This window comes from Phalacrocorax carbo, chromosome 1 (assembly GCF_963921805.1).
Source record: "Phalacrocorax carbo chromosome 1, bPhaCar2.1, whole genome shotgun sequence".
Taxonomy (NCBI): domain Eukaryota; kingdom Metazoa; phylum Chordata; class Aves; order Suliformes; family Phalacrocoracidae; genus Phalacrocorax; species Phalacrocorax carbo.
In genome coordinates, this window is record NC_087513.1 from 129,981,882 (window position 1) to 130,000,169 (window position 18,288).

Genomic DNA, 18,288 nt, shown 5'->3' on the forward strand with positions numbered 1-18,288 from the left:
CAGCACAGGAGGGGAGGGGAGAGTGGAAATACACAGGAGAGCAGCAAATGGCCTTTCAGTAGCAGGAGTGGAAGCCAACCCCCTGCGCTCCTTCATATAACATTAAATAAGGGCTACACTTATAGAAAGAACTGCTCAGTGAATTGTCACAGCAGTGAGGTTTAGCCTTCCTGCCTCGGGAGCCCCTGCCAGTCTAATAAATTCCACATCACAGCTAACACTGTGAAGAGGACAAATTTTAGCCTTTTGAAGACTTGAGGAAGAATGAACGGTATAGCAACCTAATACTTTCCCAAAGCTCCCACAGGAACAACAGGGAAGAACTAGGAATAAGACAGGCAGAATTGCAAGTCTTTTACCTTTGGTCAGGCGTTTTTGTGTTCATCCTCAGCTACCTGCCACAGTGCCTGGTCCTGCCCTGCTTTCTCAGCAGGCTTTCTTTTCCTACTTTGCTCAGGAATGTTTGTACCAACGCAGAGAACTGAAGGTATCTCAACATCGGATATCATCACAAGGATTGTCCGGGACTATGACGTGTACGCCCGGCGCAACCTCCAACGAGGATACACCGCCAAAGAGCTGAATGTTAGTTTTATAAATGTAAGTACATCGATCTGCATTTGCTTTCAAAACACTCTCTCCTAGGATCCCAAATGTAGAGTAAAGGTTAAGAAAGGTTATCTTCTTCCTGCTGCTTTTAGAATAGGTGGGAAGGACTTAATTTACAAGAAACAGGTAAGCTGAGGGTAGTTTTAATAGCTCCTGTTAATTAACGGCTTCATTTCCATCTTATACTTTCGCATTTGTGACAAAGCTGCAGCTCCTCCTTCCTCCTTGAGCTGTAGGTGACTTAATGACACATCAGGAAGGAGCCCACCCCTCCACTGCAGGCTTCTCAGCCACTCACCCAAGGCATGATTTCTTTCCTTATTCCCATTGTGAGAAGGCAGCAGAGAGAGCAAAGATTTTGATACCCAACCTTGCTCTACAGTGTGACAGGATAAAAACAAACAAAAAAAAACCCCAACTGCTGAGCATTGGAGATTACTGGAGGAAGCTAAAATGGTTTTTAAAAAGACAATGAAATGTGTTAGGAAGCTGGTACATAAATGATGCTGACCAGAAGCTGCAATAGATAGGGCAAGAGCACCATTTGAAAGGATAGCTCAAATTATTCAGCTTCCACATACAGAACTGCACCTTGTCCTCCAGTGAGAAGTAAACACTCAACAGAAATGAAAGTTTACTTTCCTTCATTTTCTGTTTCAAGTCTTAAGGCCTCACGATAACCCACATTACCGAAATCTTTCCTGTGATTGGACTGGCTCAGAGGAGGACTTCCCCCTCCTGCCCTGCTGCTGGGAAACCCCCTGGTGAAGGACTGAATTGTGTCATTTCGTGAGGGTTTTGTTTACTTGTTTCTTATTTTGAAGTCTGGCAGATAAATCACAGATCACAGGGCATAAATATTTATTTCACTGTGCTTTAGTCTTTTACACCTCTAAAAAAATCATGCTTTTAAGTACTCCACGCAGATGGATCATTATTGCAAATAGCCACTAAGTTAAGGCATGCTGAACGCCTTTGGGGTTGACAAATTTATCCTCTAGTGGCTCTGAGGTTAAGATACTGTTGCATAAGGTATGCTTTCCCGAGTCTCAGACACTGATGTATCCTGAAGTCCCTCCTGGCATTTGTCTATTTAGCTTACAGTAATTTTAATTGCAGAAATACTCATTTGCACCAGAGGCTTGTTGCGTTTCAAAATAAAAACACCCAGGATTTTGCTAAGACAAAAAAGTGCTAGTTTCCTCATTAAAGAAAGGCCTGGTCACCTATTAGGTGCAAAGCGAGTTCAGTTTCTTTGGACCTTGAGGATTTAGTTTGGCCTTGTGGCCTGGAAGGACAGTTCTTTTAGTGATTCATGAGCTAGAATTAACCCCACCTCAGCACTAAACAGTATTCATTTTACCAGTAAATTCAAGTGCCCATTAAATGAAGTTCACAGGAAATTAAAAGCCTATAGCGATCTGTACTTATGCAGAGACTGTTATACCTTCAAGGGCACAGCGTTAGTTTACTCTGTGCTCTGTACGTTTGAGGAGCACAGAAGTGTTTCAGGACAAAAGCCCTCTAACCTGGAAGTATTTTAGAAGCTTGGCCCGACGTTAGCCCCCTAACATTATCTTCTCTGTCCCTGTCTTACTGTGTACCTTAGCAATTAGGAGTTTGCTCTTTTTTCTATCAAGTCTGCTGGCCGCAAGCTGCTGGCCTGTGCACATCTTTCTGCTGCAGTCAGAAGCTCCTGTATTAGCCAGGCTTGGAGGTGAAGAGAGTTTTCTTTCTCCTCTGCAGAAATCTGACGAAGGAGAGATTTTGGTCCAAGTTATCATCCAGGCTGGCAAGTCAGCAGTAGGCTGGGTTTGCTAGGAAACCCAGGGAGATTTGCCTTTTGCTTAAGTTTGAGCTGTTAATTTCTCACTTGTATCCTTCACAAGATTCGTATAATTTTTGAAGATGCATTCAGTTTGAAAATATGGAGAGATTCATGTAGTGCATTTAACACGCTAATTGCACAAGATGGTCTTTTCAATATGTACCTTCTGCACTTCATTCCACAAATGTTAAATCTGCATTTATAAAAATAATGTGGGAATAGTTAACCAAGGCCATATGTATTAGGATACATTAATGCAATTTTTTTCTTCCTCTCAACTGTCAGTGGCTAATTATTTCCAAGTCTCTCTATATTAATCTTTGTCCACGCTTTTAAAACAGGAGAAGAAATACCGCTTTCAAAACCAAGTGGACAAAATGAAAGAAAAAGTCAAGAATGTGGAGGAAAAATCAAAAGAATTTGTTTACAAGGTGGAAGAGAAGAGCCATGACCTCATTCAGAAATGGGAAGAAAAGTCCAGGGAATTTATTGGCAACTTTTTAGAGCTGTTTGGACCCGATGGAGCCTGGGTAGGTATTCTGCCATCCCAGGAAGTCTGAGTGGGTTTTATTTATCCTCTGTAATGCAGATCAAGAGCAGATTCTTTTGTTGCAGTCTTTGTTTTGAAAGCCAGCACAGTAGGATAACACCAAACCTGCCTGCTGAATCCAGTAACGCATGCCAATACTGCAGTGGGAGGATTTGCCACTTCTGGCTGTTGCTTCTTTGGGATAATTTCCGTCTTTTGTGAAGGTGCGATGCTGAATGTGATACAGCATTCAGCAGAGCTGCATAACAGCAACATACGAGCAAACAGGCTAATACAGTCTATTCTCCCCATTAGAGATCAATGGGACCACACAGATAAACTGTACACTGCAGGTGGCGAGGGAAACAGACACTGAAAAGTTTTTCAGTAGTTCTTTTCATACTTTGTACTCAGCAGAAGATGACAGTTTTCTAACTTTAAAAACTACAGATTCAAAATTCCAAGAAATTATTTTACATGTCAGGCGGCCAGGCTCATCTAACCGAATACAGGGAAGGCTCAGGGGGACCTGAAGCACTTTTGAAACTTTCCTCAGTACACGCTGGCGCCACAGACCCCATTTGCCAAAGGTCCCCAGTGCCTTGGAAAGGCAGTTGAGAGTCTGCAACAGCATCCTACTGGGGAGAAACCCCATGGCCTTACCTGCTCAAACCAAATTCATGCACTGAGTGAGTGGTAAGTTGGTGACACTTCAGAGCCCCAGAAGAGTCCCAGCCCCCACCTTTCAATTCTGATAGCTTGCCAAACCTTGAGAAACTGTTTTCTTGTACTACTTCCCGTTGCTACTTGAAAACAACAGCAAAGCTTATTTTGAATGTAAAAGTTAGCATTTGTTTGAACAGACTTTCTTAGCCTGTCCTGTTGTGAGTCAGTCCTTTTCCAATAAGCTCTCTGTGCAGCTGCGTTCTGGTGAAAGCCCAGGCTCCGGCCAGACCCTGCAGTACAGGCATCATGTACGATGCGCTGCTCTAGTTGCAAGCTCCAAGTGAAGCTTTTGCTCAGTCTGAGGAAATGTGAGCAAGCGCGGAGGAGAGCAGCAACCAGTGCAGGGTGAATTGAGGGGAGCAGAGTAAGAGCTAGACAAATAATCCCACAGAACAGCAGGATGCTTCAGAGGTACATTTTCAGACCGTGGCCTGCAGGCACCCAGGCAGCTCCCTCCTCACTTGAAAGCAAACCTTTTGCAAGAGGCTTGTGCAAAGCTTTAACTGCTCATGAACTACAGTTTGAAGCAAAACATCAATCGAGGCAGCAAGCAAGAAAAAAACAGTTTAGGACTAGCATGAAGCAGATACTACTGGAATATTTTTAAAGAGCCAACACACACGTAATGTTCTCTCATGTCACTTTTATCATACCTAAACAACTTCGCAGAATGAAAGGTACCTTCTGTTGAAAGGATCTCAGCAGAGTTTTTGTTTATAAACAAACTCTCAGGAAGATTCATATACCCCTGGTGAATTAAGTAGCCTACATCACAGCTGTGTCACAACTCAGTGTCACCAAAGTACATAGCACCTGCCTATTACTGGAGGTCTCGTCTTTCTCTGCCATGACTCGCCATCGTGATTACCCCTCAGCTGAGAAAAGCCTAAGACTAGGCTGTGAAGGCTTCAGAACACAGACTGCGTCTTTATAATCTTACAGCTACATCTGTCCCATGCAAAGGCAGGTGCTCTCTGAAAAACACCGATCCCAGCCGTATAAACAAATAGGTTATTTAGCATTTCGTTCATTGACAGCATCCTTCTCCTTCGGGAGGGGAAGAGGGTAAGCTCTTCAGATGAAAAGCCCAGGTTCACCTGTGTTGACCACACCCACATGAAAAGTGCTTCCTCTGTAAGCGGTTCTCCATAGAGCTTGGCAAGCGTTCCCCATGTGGGATGGTCCTGTGGCCAGAGGTGCTGAATAAATAAAACTAGTGCTAACAGAGCATGTGAAACCCGCAGGAGGCAAGATGAGTTTGGCTGTGCAGAGAGAGGCAAAGAACTTCAAAGTGTTGATCCCATTCCCTGGCTCTACCCGCTCAACACTGCACGCTGATGGCATTTTTAAAAACCCTTTGCTGATAAAACATTTAACCAAATCTGATTAGAGAAAAGCTGCTCTGCAAAGGTCTTTGGTGGGGTGGAGGTGGCCTCCTGTTTACTGGGTTAGTGTCCCAGCCACAGAGTAGGAAATTTGGTGCAATCACAGAGACCTTTGCTAAGTCCAGGAGTGAAATCTCCTTGCAGTGTTGTAGGAAAAGCGTCAGTGACAGCAAGCTGAGAGGTGGTGTGGCTTTTTTTAAAGTCAGTTTGAGCCTTGCAACAGGAAGGACTTTTAAAATAATGATAACTTGCTATTAGTGTCAAAACTGTTATTAACATTAATTTGCCTTATCACTATTAGTTAGATGTTGCTTTTACTGTTGACATTAAAAGTACAGGAATTGTTATGGGCATGCTAGATTTGTAGATCAGTAATTTGCATGCCATTAATATGCTATTATTATTTCACAAATAATTATTATAATACGTTTTATGCTAGCATCAATTTTCTAAAAGTAAGGGCCACGTAACACAGAAAAAAATATCCATTTCTGAAAAAGGTCAAAATGTCAGTTTTGAAACATCAAGATGCCTATAATTCATTGGCAATTTTGCCCACCTGTGCAATCCCCTGTATGTATTTTTCCTGTGAGAGAGTCACAGAGGGTTCAGAAGCAACAATTAATGTGGCATGAAACTTTTGCCCTGGCTTGAGAGAGGACCACCACGCAGCCCGGCGCAGAGGCACTAATGGCAGAGCCGCTGCTCCACAGAAGCAGGAGGTGGTAGGGTTCATTCCACCTTCTCTCGGACACGCATGAGCAGGCAGCTGCACTTCAGGTCAGCAGAGAGAAAGCAAGCCCCGCAGGGCAGGGTTTCCATGCTAATCTCCCTCTTGGAGGAGACAAGGTATCCCGCCAAAGGGCTCATTTTCCTCTGCTCTGTGCACAGAGGCAGTCGGGGACGGCCACACCGGGAAATGGCTGCATCACATCAGACATCTGCCAGGGCCCAGAGGAATCTTACAGGTTGTGACTAGAACCCAGGGCTGGTGTTTAGGCCATACCATGCATCTGCAGACTGGCCCTGAGCACGGCCTTGAAATAATCAGCAGCTCAAAAGCAGCAGTCCTCCGTAACGCCCAGCTGGCCCTCGTTTTGTAAAGCAAAGGATTGTCAACATATACGCAATAAAATTCAGAAACAGGCAAAACAGTTTTGCCCAGGGGCAACTTTGCCAAAAGCAAAGTATTATCTCCCTAAACCGACTGGGTGTGCCTCAACTTGCTTGAACCAAGGCTTTGAAATGATTTTCCCATGTCCAGTAAAGGTCCAGAGTGCACCCAGCCTTAGCTAACCCTCCTGCACTTCAAGGGAGCCATTAACACTTGTTCTACTTCTTCAGTACCCAAGGGCCCAAGGAGCAGCCCCCCCACACTAGGAAGACCTTCCCTGCAAAGGGCTTGACTTACTGACCCTGCCAGAGCACAGTGGGAGGGGAAGAGTCATTCTGAAGGCAGGTGAATTACACCACCACCTCCTCCTGCAGCAGTTGTGGTTCTATCCAGCAACCTGGTGGCTAAAGCACTAACTCAGGAGGCAATTTGGACTGGCTGAGCACTGACCCTGCTGAAGGTGTGAGCGCACCAGCTTGTTCAAGCAACAAACTCTTTGCTGAAGCAGGCCCAGGAAGCAGGTGTCCCTACAGCCTGGCAGAGGGCCTTAGCAGGAAGGTGGGGTTCTCTTTTTTCCATCCCTGGCCCATGTGGCCCAAGAACCCCATGCCGCATGGGATACCAGCCAAGCTGGGACACTTCAATCTCCCCCAGTGCCGGTACCACAACACCATGAACTGCTGCAAAGTCACGGAGCTTTCTGAAGTGGCTGGTAAGGCACCAGGGGCAGGAGGGAGTCAAAGTGTTTTGCTTGGCCAGGAAAAAGAGACTTCCTTTTTTTTGTTGGGGGTTATCTTCAGTGAGAGGATGAAACAAGCCAACAAAACCTCAATTTCTGTAATCTAAAGAGAAATTTTGCGCTCCTACCACTGAATTTCAACAGGCTCCGGGGCTTTGCCAGCCCTGGTGACATCCTCGCAGCTCTCAGCAGCAGAAACCCCCCCCCACCCAAATGCTTCCTGGCACTATTTATGACAAGCACCCACCATCTGCTAACTATTGAGATTTTTAGGAAGTCTTGACTACTTTGGACCTAGCAGTAGCGCAGGGGTCAGTTATGCTGTGGCTCTTTATGCGTGAGAGCATGGCGGAGTGCGGCTCCAGGCAGGAACTGTTCTGTCGTTCTGCACTGCAGTGACATCCAGGCTCTGGACCTAAGTTAATAAAGGGCCACGTGATAAAAATATAAATCGGGAGAGGGAGCTCACAGCGGAATAGTTAAGCTTGGCATTTGTGCTCTATCATTAACCCCTGGGATTAGCAAACACTAGAAACCTGATGGGAAAAACCTAGCATTTGCCCCTCTGCTGGCAGGGAATATTGAGTTTCAAAGAGGAGGAAGAAGAACAAGACAGGCAGTTCCAGGCTCCTTCACTGGGGGAAAGGTCAGCACAGCAGAGTCGCTGCAGGGGGAAAGGGAGGAGGACCAAAATGAAAACTCCAACTGAGAAAGTCTGTGGACTGCAGCAGCCCAAGCGGGCAAACCCAGAATACATGCTGCAGAAGTATTTTGCTCTCAGACCTGAACAGCAACTTAATTTTGTCCAGCTGGCTCTTCCAGCCGAGCATCGCCTGCGATCTGACTCCCACTACTCCAGCCAAGGTTGATACTTCTCCTTCCCCAGCCCCAGGAGGAGCACCAAGGCACTCGCATTTGGCATTTTCCACACAAAGGCTGCAGCAGCCATGCAGTACGTGCTACATCGCCTGTAATCCAGCCCGGCAGCCTAACGCGAGGCCACACAGGTGCTAACAAGTAGCAGCATTTGCCATAGCATAGCGGATTGCTTGACTGAAAAGGTGGTGTCTTCCCCCCTACCAGCTCTGGCAGGCCTCTACTCAGTTTTGCAACGCAAAAATGACAATAAAGCCCAAAGCAGAACACAGAGCCTGCACATGTTTCTCTTTTCAACAAAGACACCTGAATTCTGGCATTCCCAGCCCCAGGTTAAGGGTTTGGGTGGTGTCTGCTCCAGGTAGCTGAGCAAGTGGCTGCCAGTATTTGGCAGGCACCGGGCTGCCACCCTTGAGAAGGGAAGGTGGAGAAAAGGCTGGGCCAGCCAAGAAGCTCAGCAGGAGATGGGTGGTCCTTCCTAGCACACTGGGGGTTCTGGCAGAAAACTGACTTTTTGAGACCGAGTGTGACCAACAACAGAATCCAGGGGAGTTCCCCCTAGCTGGCTTAGGACAATACACAGAGCATTCTCGTACTAGAGGTGTCCTACGTAAGAAAAAAACCTTGTCATGGTAAAACCAGGTTATTATGAGCACAATAGAAGAGGCAAAGGCTAAACATGGGCCCAACTGGCCGTGCTTCAGAGCAGAATTCTGTCTCCCTTCCCTCTCCCAGGCGAGAGGCGCAGCGCAGCGCCTGGCTGCGCACAGGTGCACCTTCCCCTCTGTGCATTACTCAAAGAGCATCTTTTCACTTTGCTTTTGCAGAAGCAGATGTTCCAGGAACGAAGCGGGCGAATGCTCCAGGCTTTTTCTCCCCGGCAGAGCCCAAACAGCAGTCCTACGCGAGGCCGTTCTCCATCCCGTTCTCCGTCTCCACCGTGGGTCTTCAATAAAGCCTCCCCTCCCTCTTCTCCAAAAGCTGCCTCTGCCTCCCTCAGCAGCATGAGCGAGGGAGACGAGGATGAAAAGTAAAATAAAGATGTATTTTTTTAACCATGAGACAGAAGAACAAGCTATGAACTCAACTGCTGGATGGGGAGACGCATGAGGAACATCTGGGGTATCTCTGACAGCAGGGAACGTGCTCTAGGAGAAGACGCTGAAAAGGGACTGGAGCACGGTGAGATCTCAGGAAGAGCTTATCCCATCCCCACTCCCTCGTGGTGCCTGGAGGCCCGGCCAGCAGTGCTTGCCAGACACGGTACCAGGGACTGACAGAAAAACAGACACCTTTGTGCTAACGGCTGCTGTGGCCAGGCTGGGCCGGCGGGGAGCTCTGCACTGAGTGGGGCTGGCGGGAGGAGCCCTACCGGCTCCCGATCCAGCCCAGCACACAGGCACACGATGGCTGCGGCCCATGGACAGAGAAGATGCAGTTGTGCTGGACCCTGCTAACTTTGAGCTCTTCCGGCACGTGAAGGAATGGCCTTGCTGCAGCAAATACATTCAGAAATGGGAAATAAAATTTAATTTTTTTCTTTCTGAATGAAGTCTGCCCCAGACCCCAAACCATGCCAGTGAAATGGAGAGCTCTCCAGCTGAGTTGGTGGAAATCCATTTCATATGTTCAAGCTATTGAATGCTGCTTGTTGACCAAGCCTCTGTACGGGGTGTATGTAAAGAGTCAGGCTGTATTTGCTTTATCAAATCGCTCTCCGTGTTCCTAGTGCCTGAACAGCTACCTGATAACTTCTGTTTTGCTCCCTGGCTTTGCACTTTGGAGGCAAGACAGCAAATGAAAAGACAGCCCTAGCTGGAATGTGGTGTTGTAGGAAATAGATAGTTTGAAGATGTTGATTTTTACTGGTAAATTCTAAACAACACATGGGATCCCAAGGCCTCAGGATCAGGCCTCCTAGGAAACCCTGCTGCTCACGTGCTACGTATCGCCAAATGACGAGCACAACAGCGCTGCTGTCCTCACATGCTACTCAGGCAGTTAAACAATCTCTCATCAAACTCTATAAACGGGATATGTTCACCGACACCCTGCCCCTGCAAGCAGTCCTGAGGCCATTCTTCTACTCTAACATGGAGAAAAAGTTGGAACAAACAATGGAAACCTTTTAAACAGGATTAGGCATGGGGATTTTCTTTCTCCGCCCATAACACCTGTACAGCCCCAAGCTGAACCACAGCAGGGGTAGCACGAGTGAAGCTCTCCCCTCCCCTCGATGCACTAGCTGATCTCCTCCCAGCTTGGCAGAGGCAGACCTGCCTGACGTCCGGCTCCACCCTCCAGGCCGGCAGCTGGCACCTGCTGAGGTGGCTGCAGAGTCGCAGGATTTCTGAGCATGGGGGATCCCCCGCCCCCAAGGCTGCCCTGCTCCACAGCTCGGAGACACAGGAAACACCCAGCCCACATCACTGCGGTAGGGCTGCAAAGCAACGATGTGATTTTGCTCCCAGGCTTGCCTGGCAAAGCCTGCCTCAGTGCACAGGTGTGTTCAAGGCTCTCCAGCCCAGCACCAGCTTTGGTGCACCAGGCCAGCAAAGTAATGGGTGCCGCCACCTGCCTGTCCCACCAGCAGCCTGCCGGGCACAGAGCCCAGGCAGCCTGGGCAGGGGGTCACAGCAGCAAAATCGACACCGTGCCACTGCTCCCTGGGGTCACAAACCCTCCAGGACACGCCGCCTGCTATGGGCTGCACCAGTCAGCACTTGGCTGGTTCCCTGCACAGGCAGCATAGGAAACACTGGGAGAGGGAGGGCTCCGAGTGGCTCTTGGAATAAAAATCTGTGAAGGAACAAGACGCCTGAGTGCTTGAACAGATGGGGTGGGGTAGCACCTGCTGGCAGCAGTCCCCCCCAGGCTACCACCCGTACCTCCTCAGTGGCCTAATAGGTAAAATTCCTTTCACTCCTTCCCTTCCTGCTACTTTTCCAGGCAGGTAAATTACAGAGCCTTGTACCAGGCACCAGGTGAGCCCCACACTCTGTTCATTCCCTAAAGCTTTCATCCCCCCACCACCACTGCGTAACTGGATTTATTTTGGGAACACTTTGCCAGACACTTCCCTGACTACCGCAAGACTGAGTACATATCACCTCCTGGTGTGCTTTGTCCTCTGGAGTCAGGCTAGGTCCTTGTTCACAGAGCTGCAAAAAGAGATGATCAGGGAATAGGGTGAGCTACCGCTTTCACTGGGAAGTGCAAGGGGAGCGCCACAGCTAGTTCAGCTGCCGCCAGCTGTGCGCCCACGGTGCAACTGAGACCTTTCTCAGCCTTAGGCAACTTGCTGCTGTAATTTCATAACTGGGATGCACTTGTTAGTTTTTCTGATCCTTTGCAAGTCTTAAGTCTTCCCATCACAAACCACTCCTCCACCATGGAAACCGTCTGCTCTCTACTGGTGCTGTTTATACAATGAGCCACGTCCAAATGCGATGGAGGTGGGCAGGTTTTTGTTGTTCCTGTCGTGGGTTTTGGTTTTGTTTTGTTTTTGTTTTTTTTTTTTTAATTTCACAGCACTTACTGTTCAGCAGCCCTTGCTCAGTGGTTTGAGTGGACGACAGCACCACGACTTGTAAATAGAACTGGAGAAAAACTCACCAGTGACCTCTTCTTAACAGAAGCTGTTTCTCAGAGTCAGAGGTGGCTACCCAGCAACTAAGCCATACACTGTACCAGACATCCTTTTGCATTTAGGATATCGTTAAGCTGAAGCCTTTGCCCTGCTGGTACAGACACCGACATGCACGTGCTGTGTCCAGCAAACCAGCACCTCATTGTCTCTGGACATACGGAGGGCAATTTTGCACTTCTGAGTCATGGTTGGGTTTTATTTTTCACAAGTGTCGCTTCAATTCAGTCCTATTTAACAGCCAAGCTCCACATGAAAAATAAACAGCGTGCAACAGATACTGCTGCCTCTCACCTTCATTTTATAGCACCTTTGGACACACAAAGGCAACCCCCAGCATAAGCCCCACTGGTAGCCCAGTGCTTGTTGCCCCCATCCTTTGTGCCCCAGTACAAAGTACCCATCCTGACGCCCCCACAAATAAACCAGAGCAGCGTCTCCAACCTGCCCAAAATCCTGCTGCTCGAGTTGCCACTGCTGCTCCCTGCAGTGACAGCACCACCTCTCTCCTTGCCTTCGCTCAGATTCTTCTGGCTGCAAGGTAAAGGCAGGGAAACGCTGCCTCAGCTGGCGAGGCGCAGCAGCAGTCACCAGCAAGTTTGAGACCTCCCTTCCCCTCTGCCCTGGCGCAGGGGCATCAGGAGCCACTGCTTTAATTCTTACTTGTAAGTGGAGGGAAGAGGCAGCGCTTTTGCAGCCATCCTGCTTCTGCTTCTGAAAACCATCCCCAGCAGCAGCAGCAACAGCAGCAGCGATGCCCCTGTGTGTGCCAGGCCGGTTTGCAGCTGTGCCACACTTATGCAGAACTGCAGCAGCAAACATTAGCCACAGGGACAACTCTTGATCCTGGCCTTTGGACTTGACCCTTCCTCCAGCTAAGTCAGTCTGATGCCTGGACGTTCCTGCCGCGCTCTTTCCCTTTTGTCCTTTCTGTGAGGAAGACGTTATTACTGCACCAGCTGCAGAGAAGTGCTTTTTTTAAAATTAATTATTTATTGTCAGTCCTGCCTCAGGCAGGGAGAAGCTGAAGGTATTTTTAACTGCAGAATAAGAACAAATTTCAAAGCCACTTGGCATGGCAGAGAAACTATTTAAAGGCACAGAGTCCACACCAAAGCGTTCCCTGGTAATACCAGCTTTATTACTTAAGATGGATTTGGGGCTCATTTGAGCAGTGTCTTGCATCACTTGGGAGATACGAGGCATCCTCCTACGCTCCCAGGACCGGGAAAGCCAGCCCGGCTGCAGTCCAGCCTCTCTCTTGCCACTGAGCTGCCTCCACAGCCCCATGGGGAGGAACATCCGCCCAATGCCTCCCCACAACCTCACTGCCTTTTAGGTGCCAGTTGTGCGCACACATCCACCCGCGCAGCCAACCGCGCTCTGGGAAGGGATGACAGGGACTCTTGTTCACACAGGCCTGATGTAAACCCAGGGACAACGTGAGCCACCACCAAGTCAGGCCCTCCCGGCCAAGGCGACACAAAGAGGGAACTGCAGCACCCTGCGGTAGCGTCTCCCTCTAACGCAAAACAAGCACCGAGTTGGATTTGGAATAAACTTTAAATGCAACAGTCTGAACTGAAAAACATTTTCAGGTATTTTTTAACTGGGATTTCATTACACCATAGAAACCCTGAAAACATTAGCAAAGAGCACGACTGGAAATAGTCAGAAAGTCTCCGCTGTAGGTTCTTACGAGTTTATATGAAACAGGTAGGAAAATGTTTGAAATGCAGCTGCAGAAGCAGAGGTGATTTTCTGCAGTGCAAGGCAGAGCTCTTGTGCCAGCACTTGTGAAACATCTACAGTATTTCCTTAGTTTCAAATCCTTCCCTCGATTTAGGCATGAAATACAACATTGGATAAGCTCACTCACAGGGATGATTTAACTCATAAGGCTCAAGAAAGATCAACATTTTTAAAAAATCAGAATTTTTTGTGTATATGAAAAATTATTTCCAAATACTGTAGGGGCAAAATTCTTAAGAGAGAGAACATACTTACAGCAGCACAAAGCAGTACAGACAGCCGGAAGGTGGACAAAGTTAACATCAGGGAACAGTCATTTCAAGTAAAGCCACAAGAAAACTAGATGCTCTTTCATGAAGAGGAATCCTGACTTCCTAATGGGCTGGCTCAGAGCTAGGACCACTTATCAAGGAGGACACGGCTGTAATAAATCCCCAGCATTGCCCATTCTGATCTCTCCTCAAGGCTGCTGCTGCTCTCCTTGCCTGCTTAGCTTTCCCTTTCACATCTAGAAGCCATCCTGCCGAACTGCTGCTATCCACTTTCACCTTCTCTCCCCTGAAATAAAAGGCAGAGGCACTTTTGGTCTGGAGACACCAGGCACAGGTAGCGGCCACATACACTGAAGAGCAACTACGAGATGGTGAGAACAGCCCTAGCGCCCAACGTCGGTGGCAGGTCCTGTACCCCCTTCCCCACTCCAAAGCCCTCATTAAACAAGGTGAAGCTGTTAATATTTCCCCCAGCTTGTGGCCTTGCTTCTTCAACTGCAATCCTTGCTTTTCCACTCCAAAATCTCAGGTGAAGGGCTTTTGCCAATGGAAGCTGCTTGGTGGGTCCCCAGTGCCATGTCCCCACGTGCGCACGCCATGGGGAGCCGGGGCCCTCACCGTGTACGGCCCAGCCCGAGGTCAGAGGGAATTCTTGTTTCTGTGCTGGGCAAACCCCCTCAGGAATCAGAAGGTCCCCTGAATCAACACAAGGCCTACCAACTTGGCTCAGCAGAAAGGAAGGGTGGGACACTACATGGAGTTTGCTTGTAAAAAAAGGGTAATCTTGGGAGAAAAGTCCTATATAATAGCACGTAATTAAGCAACAGTTTCATCTGAGCCTGGTGCAGATCTCTGACTTCCTCCTAAAACAGCGCTGAAAATGGACCAGAAATTGGACGTAGGGCTTTGCCTCTTATGTGAGGACCCTTTCAGGCAGCAGGTTATATTAAGCACTCCTGATCTTACTTCGAAGAGAGATTTTTTTTTTTTCCCCTTCCCCTCTCAAAACACAAGGCACGTTCCCCAAGCACAGGCAAGCAGGTATTTTCTGCCCTTCTCTTTCTGAAGGGAAGGCCCTTTCCCGGCAGGCACAAGGTGGCATTAGCATTTCTAATCTGAATGGAAATCAAGGCCACTGCCCCACAGCTCCCCCCTGAGGGAGAAGAGACAGAGCTGAGAGCCTTTGGAAACGCGCCTTTGCCGTGCGAACTGGGAAATGGGGTAAGGGACTCCAGCAAGAGTTGAAGTTCTTCCTATGACTCTGCTGGACCTCCCAGCTGCAGGCAGCAGGCTCCCATGTTAAAACCAGTTCCTCAGATAAAAGGCTTGGATTCCCCTGCCTCGGCAGTTATTCAGGGCCAGTTTATTGTTAGGCCAATACCCTTCTTCAGTTCAAACAGTCCTTTCACTCTCAGTATCTCCATCCCTCTTCATATATTCTCTCCAACAGCATCTGTCCTTCCTTCAGTGAGAAGGCACGAACTACAAGTTCATAAGCTTAAGTGAGGCGGTTTTGCCTTTCGCACAAACACCAGAGCCTGCTCCGTATACAGGAGTGTGGCACAATATAATCTGAAGACAAACGGGCAAAACAGATTTAAGGAGAAAATTATGCCTTTGGAAGTATCACCTGCCTTAACCCTTTTCGAAAGGCAGTTTCACCCTGTGAAGAGACAACCGTCCCCTCAAAGGATTAAAAGGTTACAGGGCTTGATCCCAAATTTGTCTGGTAATACCTTCACAGTCTGTGCTATGCATGAAATAAGTGACCTCTGTGGGGTCATCAGGATTTGACTACTTACAACATCTTCCTCTCATAATTTTGGTAGCTCAGCTTTCCTTTACATTTAGGTTTTGGATAAAATTCTCATCTCCAGAGGCAGGAAGGGATTGCTTTCGCTGCCCAGCAAACTATGTTAAATAACGACAGCACAGCAGTGAAGTACGTGCAGGAGCCAAGAGACACATCTGAGAGGGGCACACCCCAAGCCCCTGCCCTGCCTCATCCTCTGCCATGAACTGTGACTTCAACAAATACGTGGGAAAGAACCAGGATTCTCCCTTTTTAAAGGGGCCTGAAGTTCCCTGATCCACAGAGGACGCGCTTGCTGGTGCGGCAAAGCTCACGCTCAGAAACGTGCCTGCGAGGGCAGATGAGCCAGGCGGTCTCAGGCTGCATACCAGCCCCCACACCCCGACCTGCTCCTCCTTTGCAGCCACGAGCCCACAGGCTCGAGGCAGCTCGTCAGCTGCCTTGGTGTCTGGCCGGCAAGCTTGGTCTTAAGGGATCAAACAGTGCATTAAACCCTAAACCCCTGTGATGGACCTCTCCTATTTGCAGAAAGGATGCAAACAAAACCTCTGGCAAGGGAAAGCTGGGGATCCAGGAATTTGAAGATTTTTTGGCTTTTTTGTTTTTAAGTAAGTGTGGTGAACAAGCAAAGCTACTGTTGCAAGACCCAGTTTTCACAAAGCCCAGCAATAAATTATTTTTAAAAAATGTTTAACTGGGCCAATCAAGAAGAAAATGGTCCGTTATCTCTAAACAACTATTCCTGTGCCTAACCATATGAAGGCATGAACACTCAGAGGGAAAATCCTACCTGGCGGCACTGACCAGGCTGCAGGCGCATGTCAAGTCTCACACGTATTTCAAGTTCTAGAAACAGCTTTGTTGCAATAAATTACGGCCTCTTCAGCACATTGTGATACCTTTTAACCCTATTCTATCTTCTCTAATCATACTTCCCTACAAACTCTGGTTTTCCATAAAACCAAGTAACTGTGAACCACAAAGCCATGATCCATTCAGTAAAAAGTAGATTATTTATAACCTGTCCTTTACAAGTGACTAGCTTTGCATACCAACAGGGTTGAGTTAGTTCAACGTACTACATGCCATACTAGTCTCCAGCTTTTTCACTTGAAAACTGACCTAGAACACCAGTAGGAACCCAGTTACTTTGCTACTTGGCCATACTTAAGATATTTTGTATCATCAGTTTAAAAGTTAACCAGTTTCATTTTTAAGGAGGCCCTGAGCTTGGACTGCTATAATACATCATTAAAAGCCAAATGGCAAAACAAAATATGAAACTATCCCTCAAAGAAAATGTGGGGGGTTTTTTGGTTTTGGGGCTCCCTACCCCCCGGCTTTTGTTATCTAAAAGGACTCTCCATGAGCGCATTTATTCCAGAAAAGAACAAAAGGACATTTTAAATATTCAGATGGTTCACATACAAATACAAAACTGCATAAGGCATATCCAGTGAGAAAACTAACGATTCCCCCCAGAACAGCTGGTTCCAAACTAAACGTTAATCCAAACAGTGTAGCTGATCTTGGGTGGCTTCTTTTAACTCCCCCCTTTTCTTCCCCTCCAGAGCACCTTTTCTTCAAACCACCCCACAGCACATACTTCTATCACAGACGCACAGAGAACATGGAGAACCAGCAAGAAACACCAGCAAGCTCAGTCTGTATCTTTTAAAGAAATGCGAGAAAAAATAATGCCATGAGGTGAAGCACCTCTATTCTGATTCCTTTCAGCTTCCTGTTTCTGGGAACTCAAGCCAGTTTGACATTAAGGACATAAACTGCGTAGAAGCTAATTAAAGCGCAGCGAGCCGTTATGCAAAGGGTGGTGGTTCCACCACGCCATCCGCAGGATTGACTTCACCCATTAACTGAATGAAATTGTATCTACAGGGAAGTGCCCAAGGTGATCTTTTTGCGTGTTTTACCCAACTGTTCAACTGTTTCTTAATAAACAAAAAGTTAGAGGTTAATTATATATTTGAGCACTGACAGCTGTGTATCAAGAACCTTGATAAAACATGCTCATTCAAATCTCACAGCCATGCAAGCTGGCATCAGTTTCCATCACCACAAGAAAGTGTTAATGAAGCTGGCCTTTGAAAGCTTTCCCGTACCAAAGCACAGGTCAACACGTGACCTTGAAAACTGGCAGAACTGAAGGTTTCCTCTGGAAAGTCTTAAATCAGTGTATTTACAGACGCCTGCTTGTTTATTAACATCAAGAAAAGAACCCACAGTGGCAGATTGAGAAGGAAAATCATCTTACAACTGTCAAATCACGTCTCCCAGTTGCATGCTAGCAGAATCGAAGTGACACGGCAGTTGCCTTTGGGCTAGGAGACACAAAGGGCGATAGTTTGGGCCAAAGACATTAAAAAAAAATCATTCAAGTCACCAGACAGAGAAGGATTTTCAGATTCCTGTAAAGAATTTTTGGAATGGCTGATGCTCTGAGACAAAATACAGCAGGCATTATTTACTAAACTCAATTTTACTACTAGAGGAGATGGTACAAAAGCTAAAAATAAAAGCAGCCTCAGAGATAGTTTCTATTCATCACCTACTCTGAAAAAAGTTGAATTTTTTCCTATTAAGCGTGCCTGACATGTTTTGTATGGCTGACTACATTTTAAAACTGTCTACTGCAAGATTTCTGTTTCCACTGAAAGTAACAAGGTACTGAATGAGTCTACAAGGGTCTGAGAGAGACATGCTGTGCAACGACAAACTGATTCCTTAGTACAAGTTCTTCTCCCACACGTGCCTGTGTCCTACAGCCATAAATCCTCGTTCTAGTGCTCCTGCTGCAACCAGATACTTCACGTTCTACAGACAGCTCCTGCCAAATATTATGCAGTACACACTGACAGATTTTTGCAATTTTTTGGAGCTACTTAACCGCTCAGCTCCTGTGAATATCCTATCGTGGCAAATGGTAAGCAGCAAGAAAATGCAACACACACATTTCTTCTCATCTGAAGTTCTAAAATTCC

The 18,288-nt window shown here is 47.3% G+C and overlaps 1 protein-coding gene across 2 annotated transcripts in view; it reads left to right on the forward strand.

The window, feature by feature from the left end:
• The window catches only part of PCYT1B (phosphate cytidylyltransferase 1B, choline), a 47,606-nt gene extending 35,880 nt beyond the window's left edge, over positions 1–11,726 (forward strand). For both annotated transcript variants that reach the window (XM_064473928.1, XM_064473938.1), the window contains exons 6-8: positions 458–600; positions 2,779–2,967; positions 8,634–11,726. In XM_064473928.1, coding sequence (XP_064329998.1) covers positions 458–600; positions 2,779–2,967; positions 8,634–8,840 — 539 coding nt within the window. In that variant the 3' untranslated portion in view covers positions 8,841–11,726. The remainder of the gene's footprint in view (positions 1–457; positions 601–2,778; positions 2,968–8,633) is intronic.
• The last annotated feature ends 6,562 nt before the right edge of the window (positions 11,727–18,288 follow it).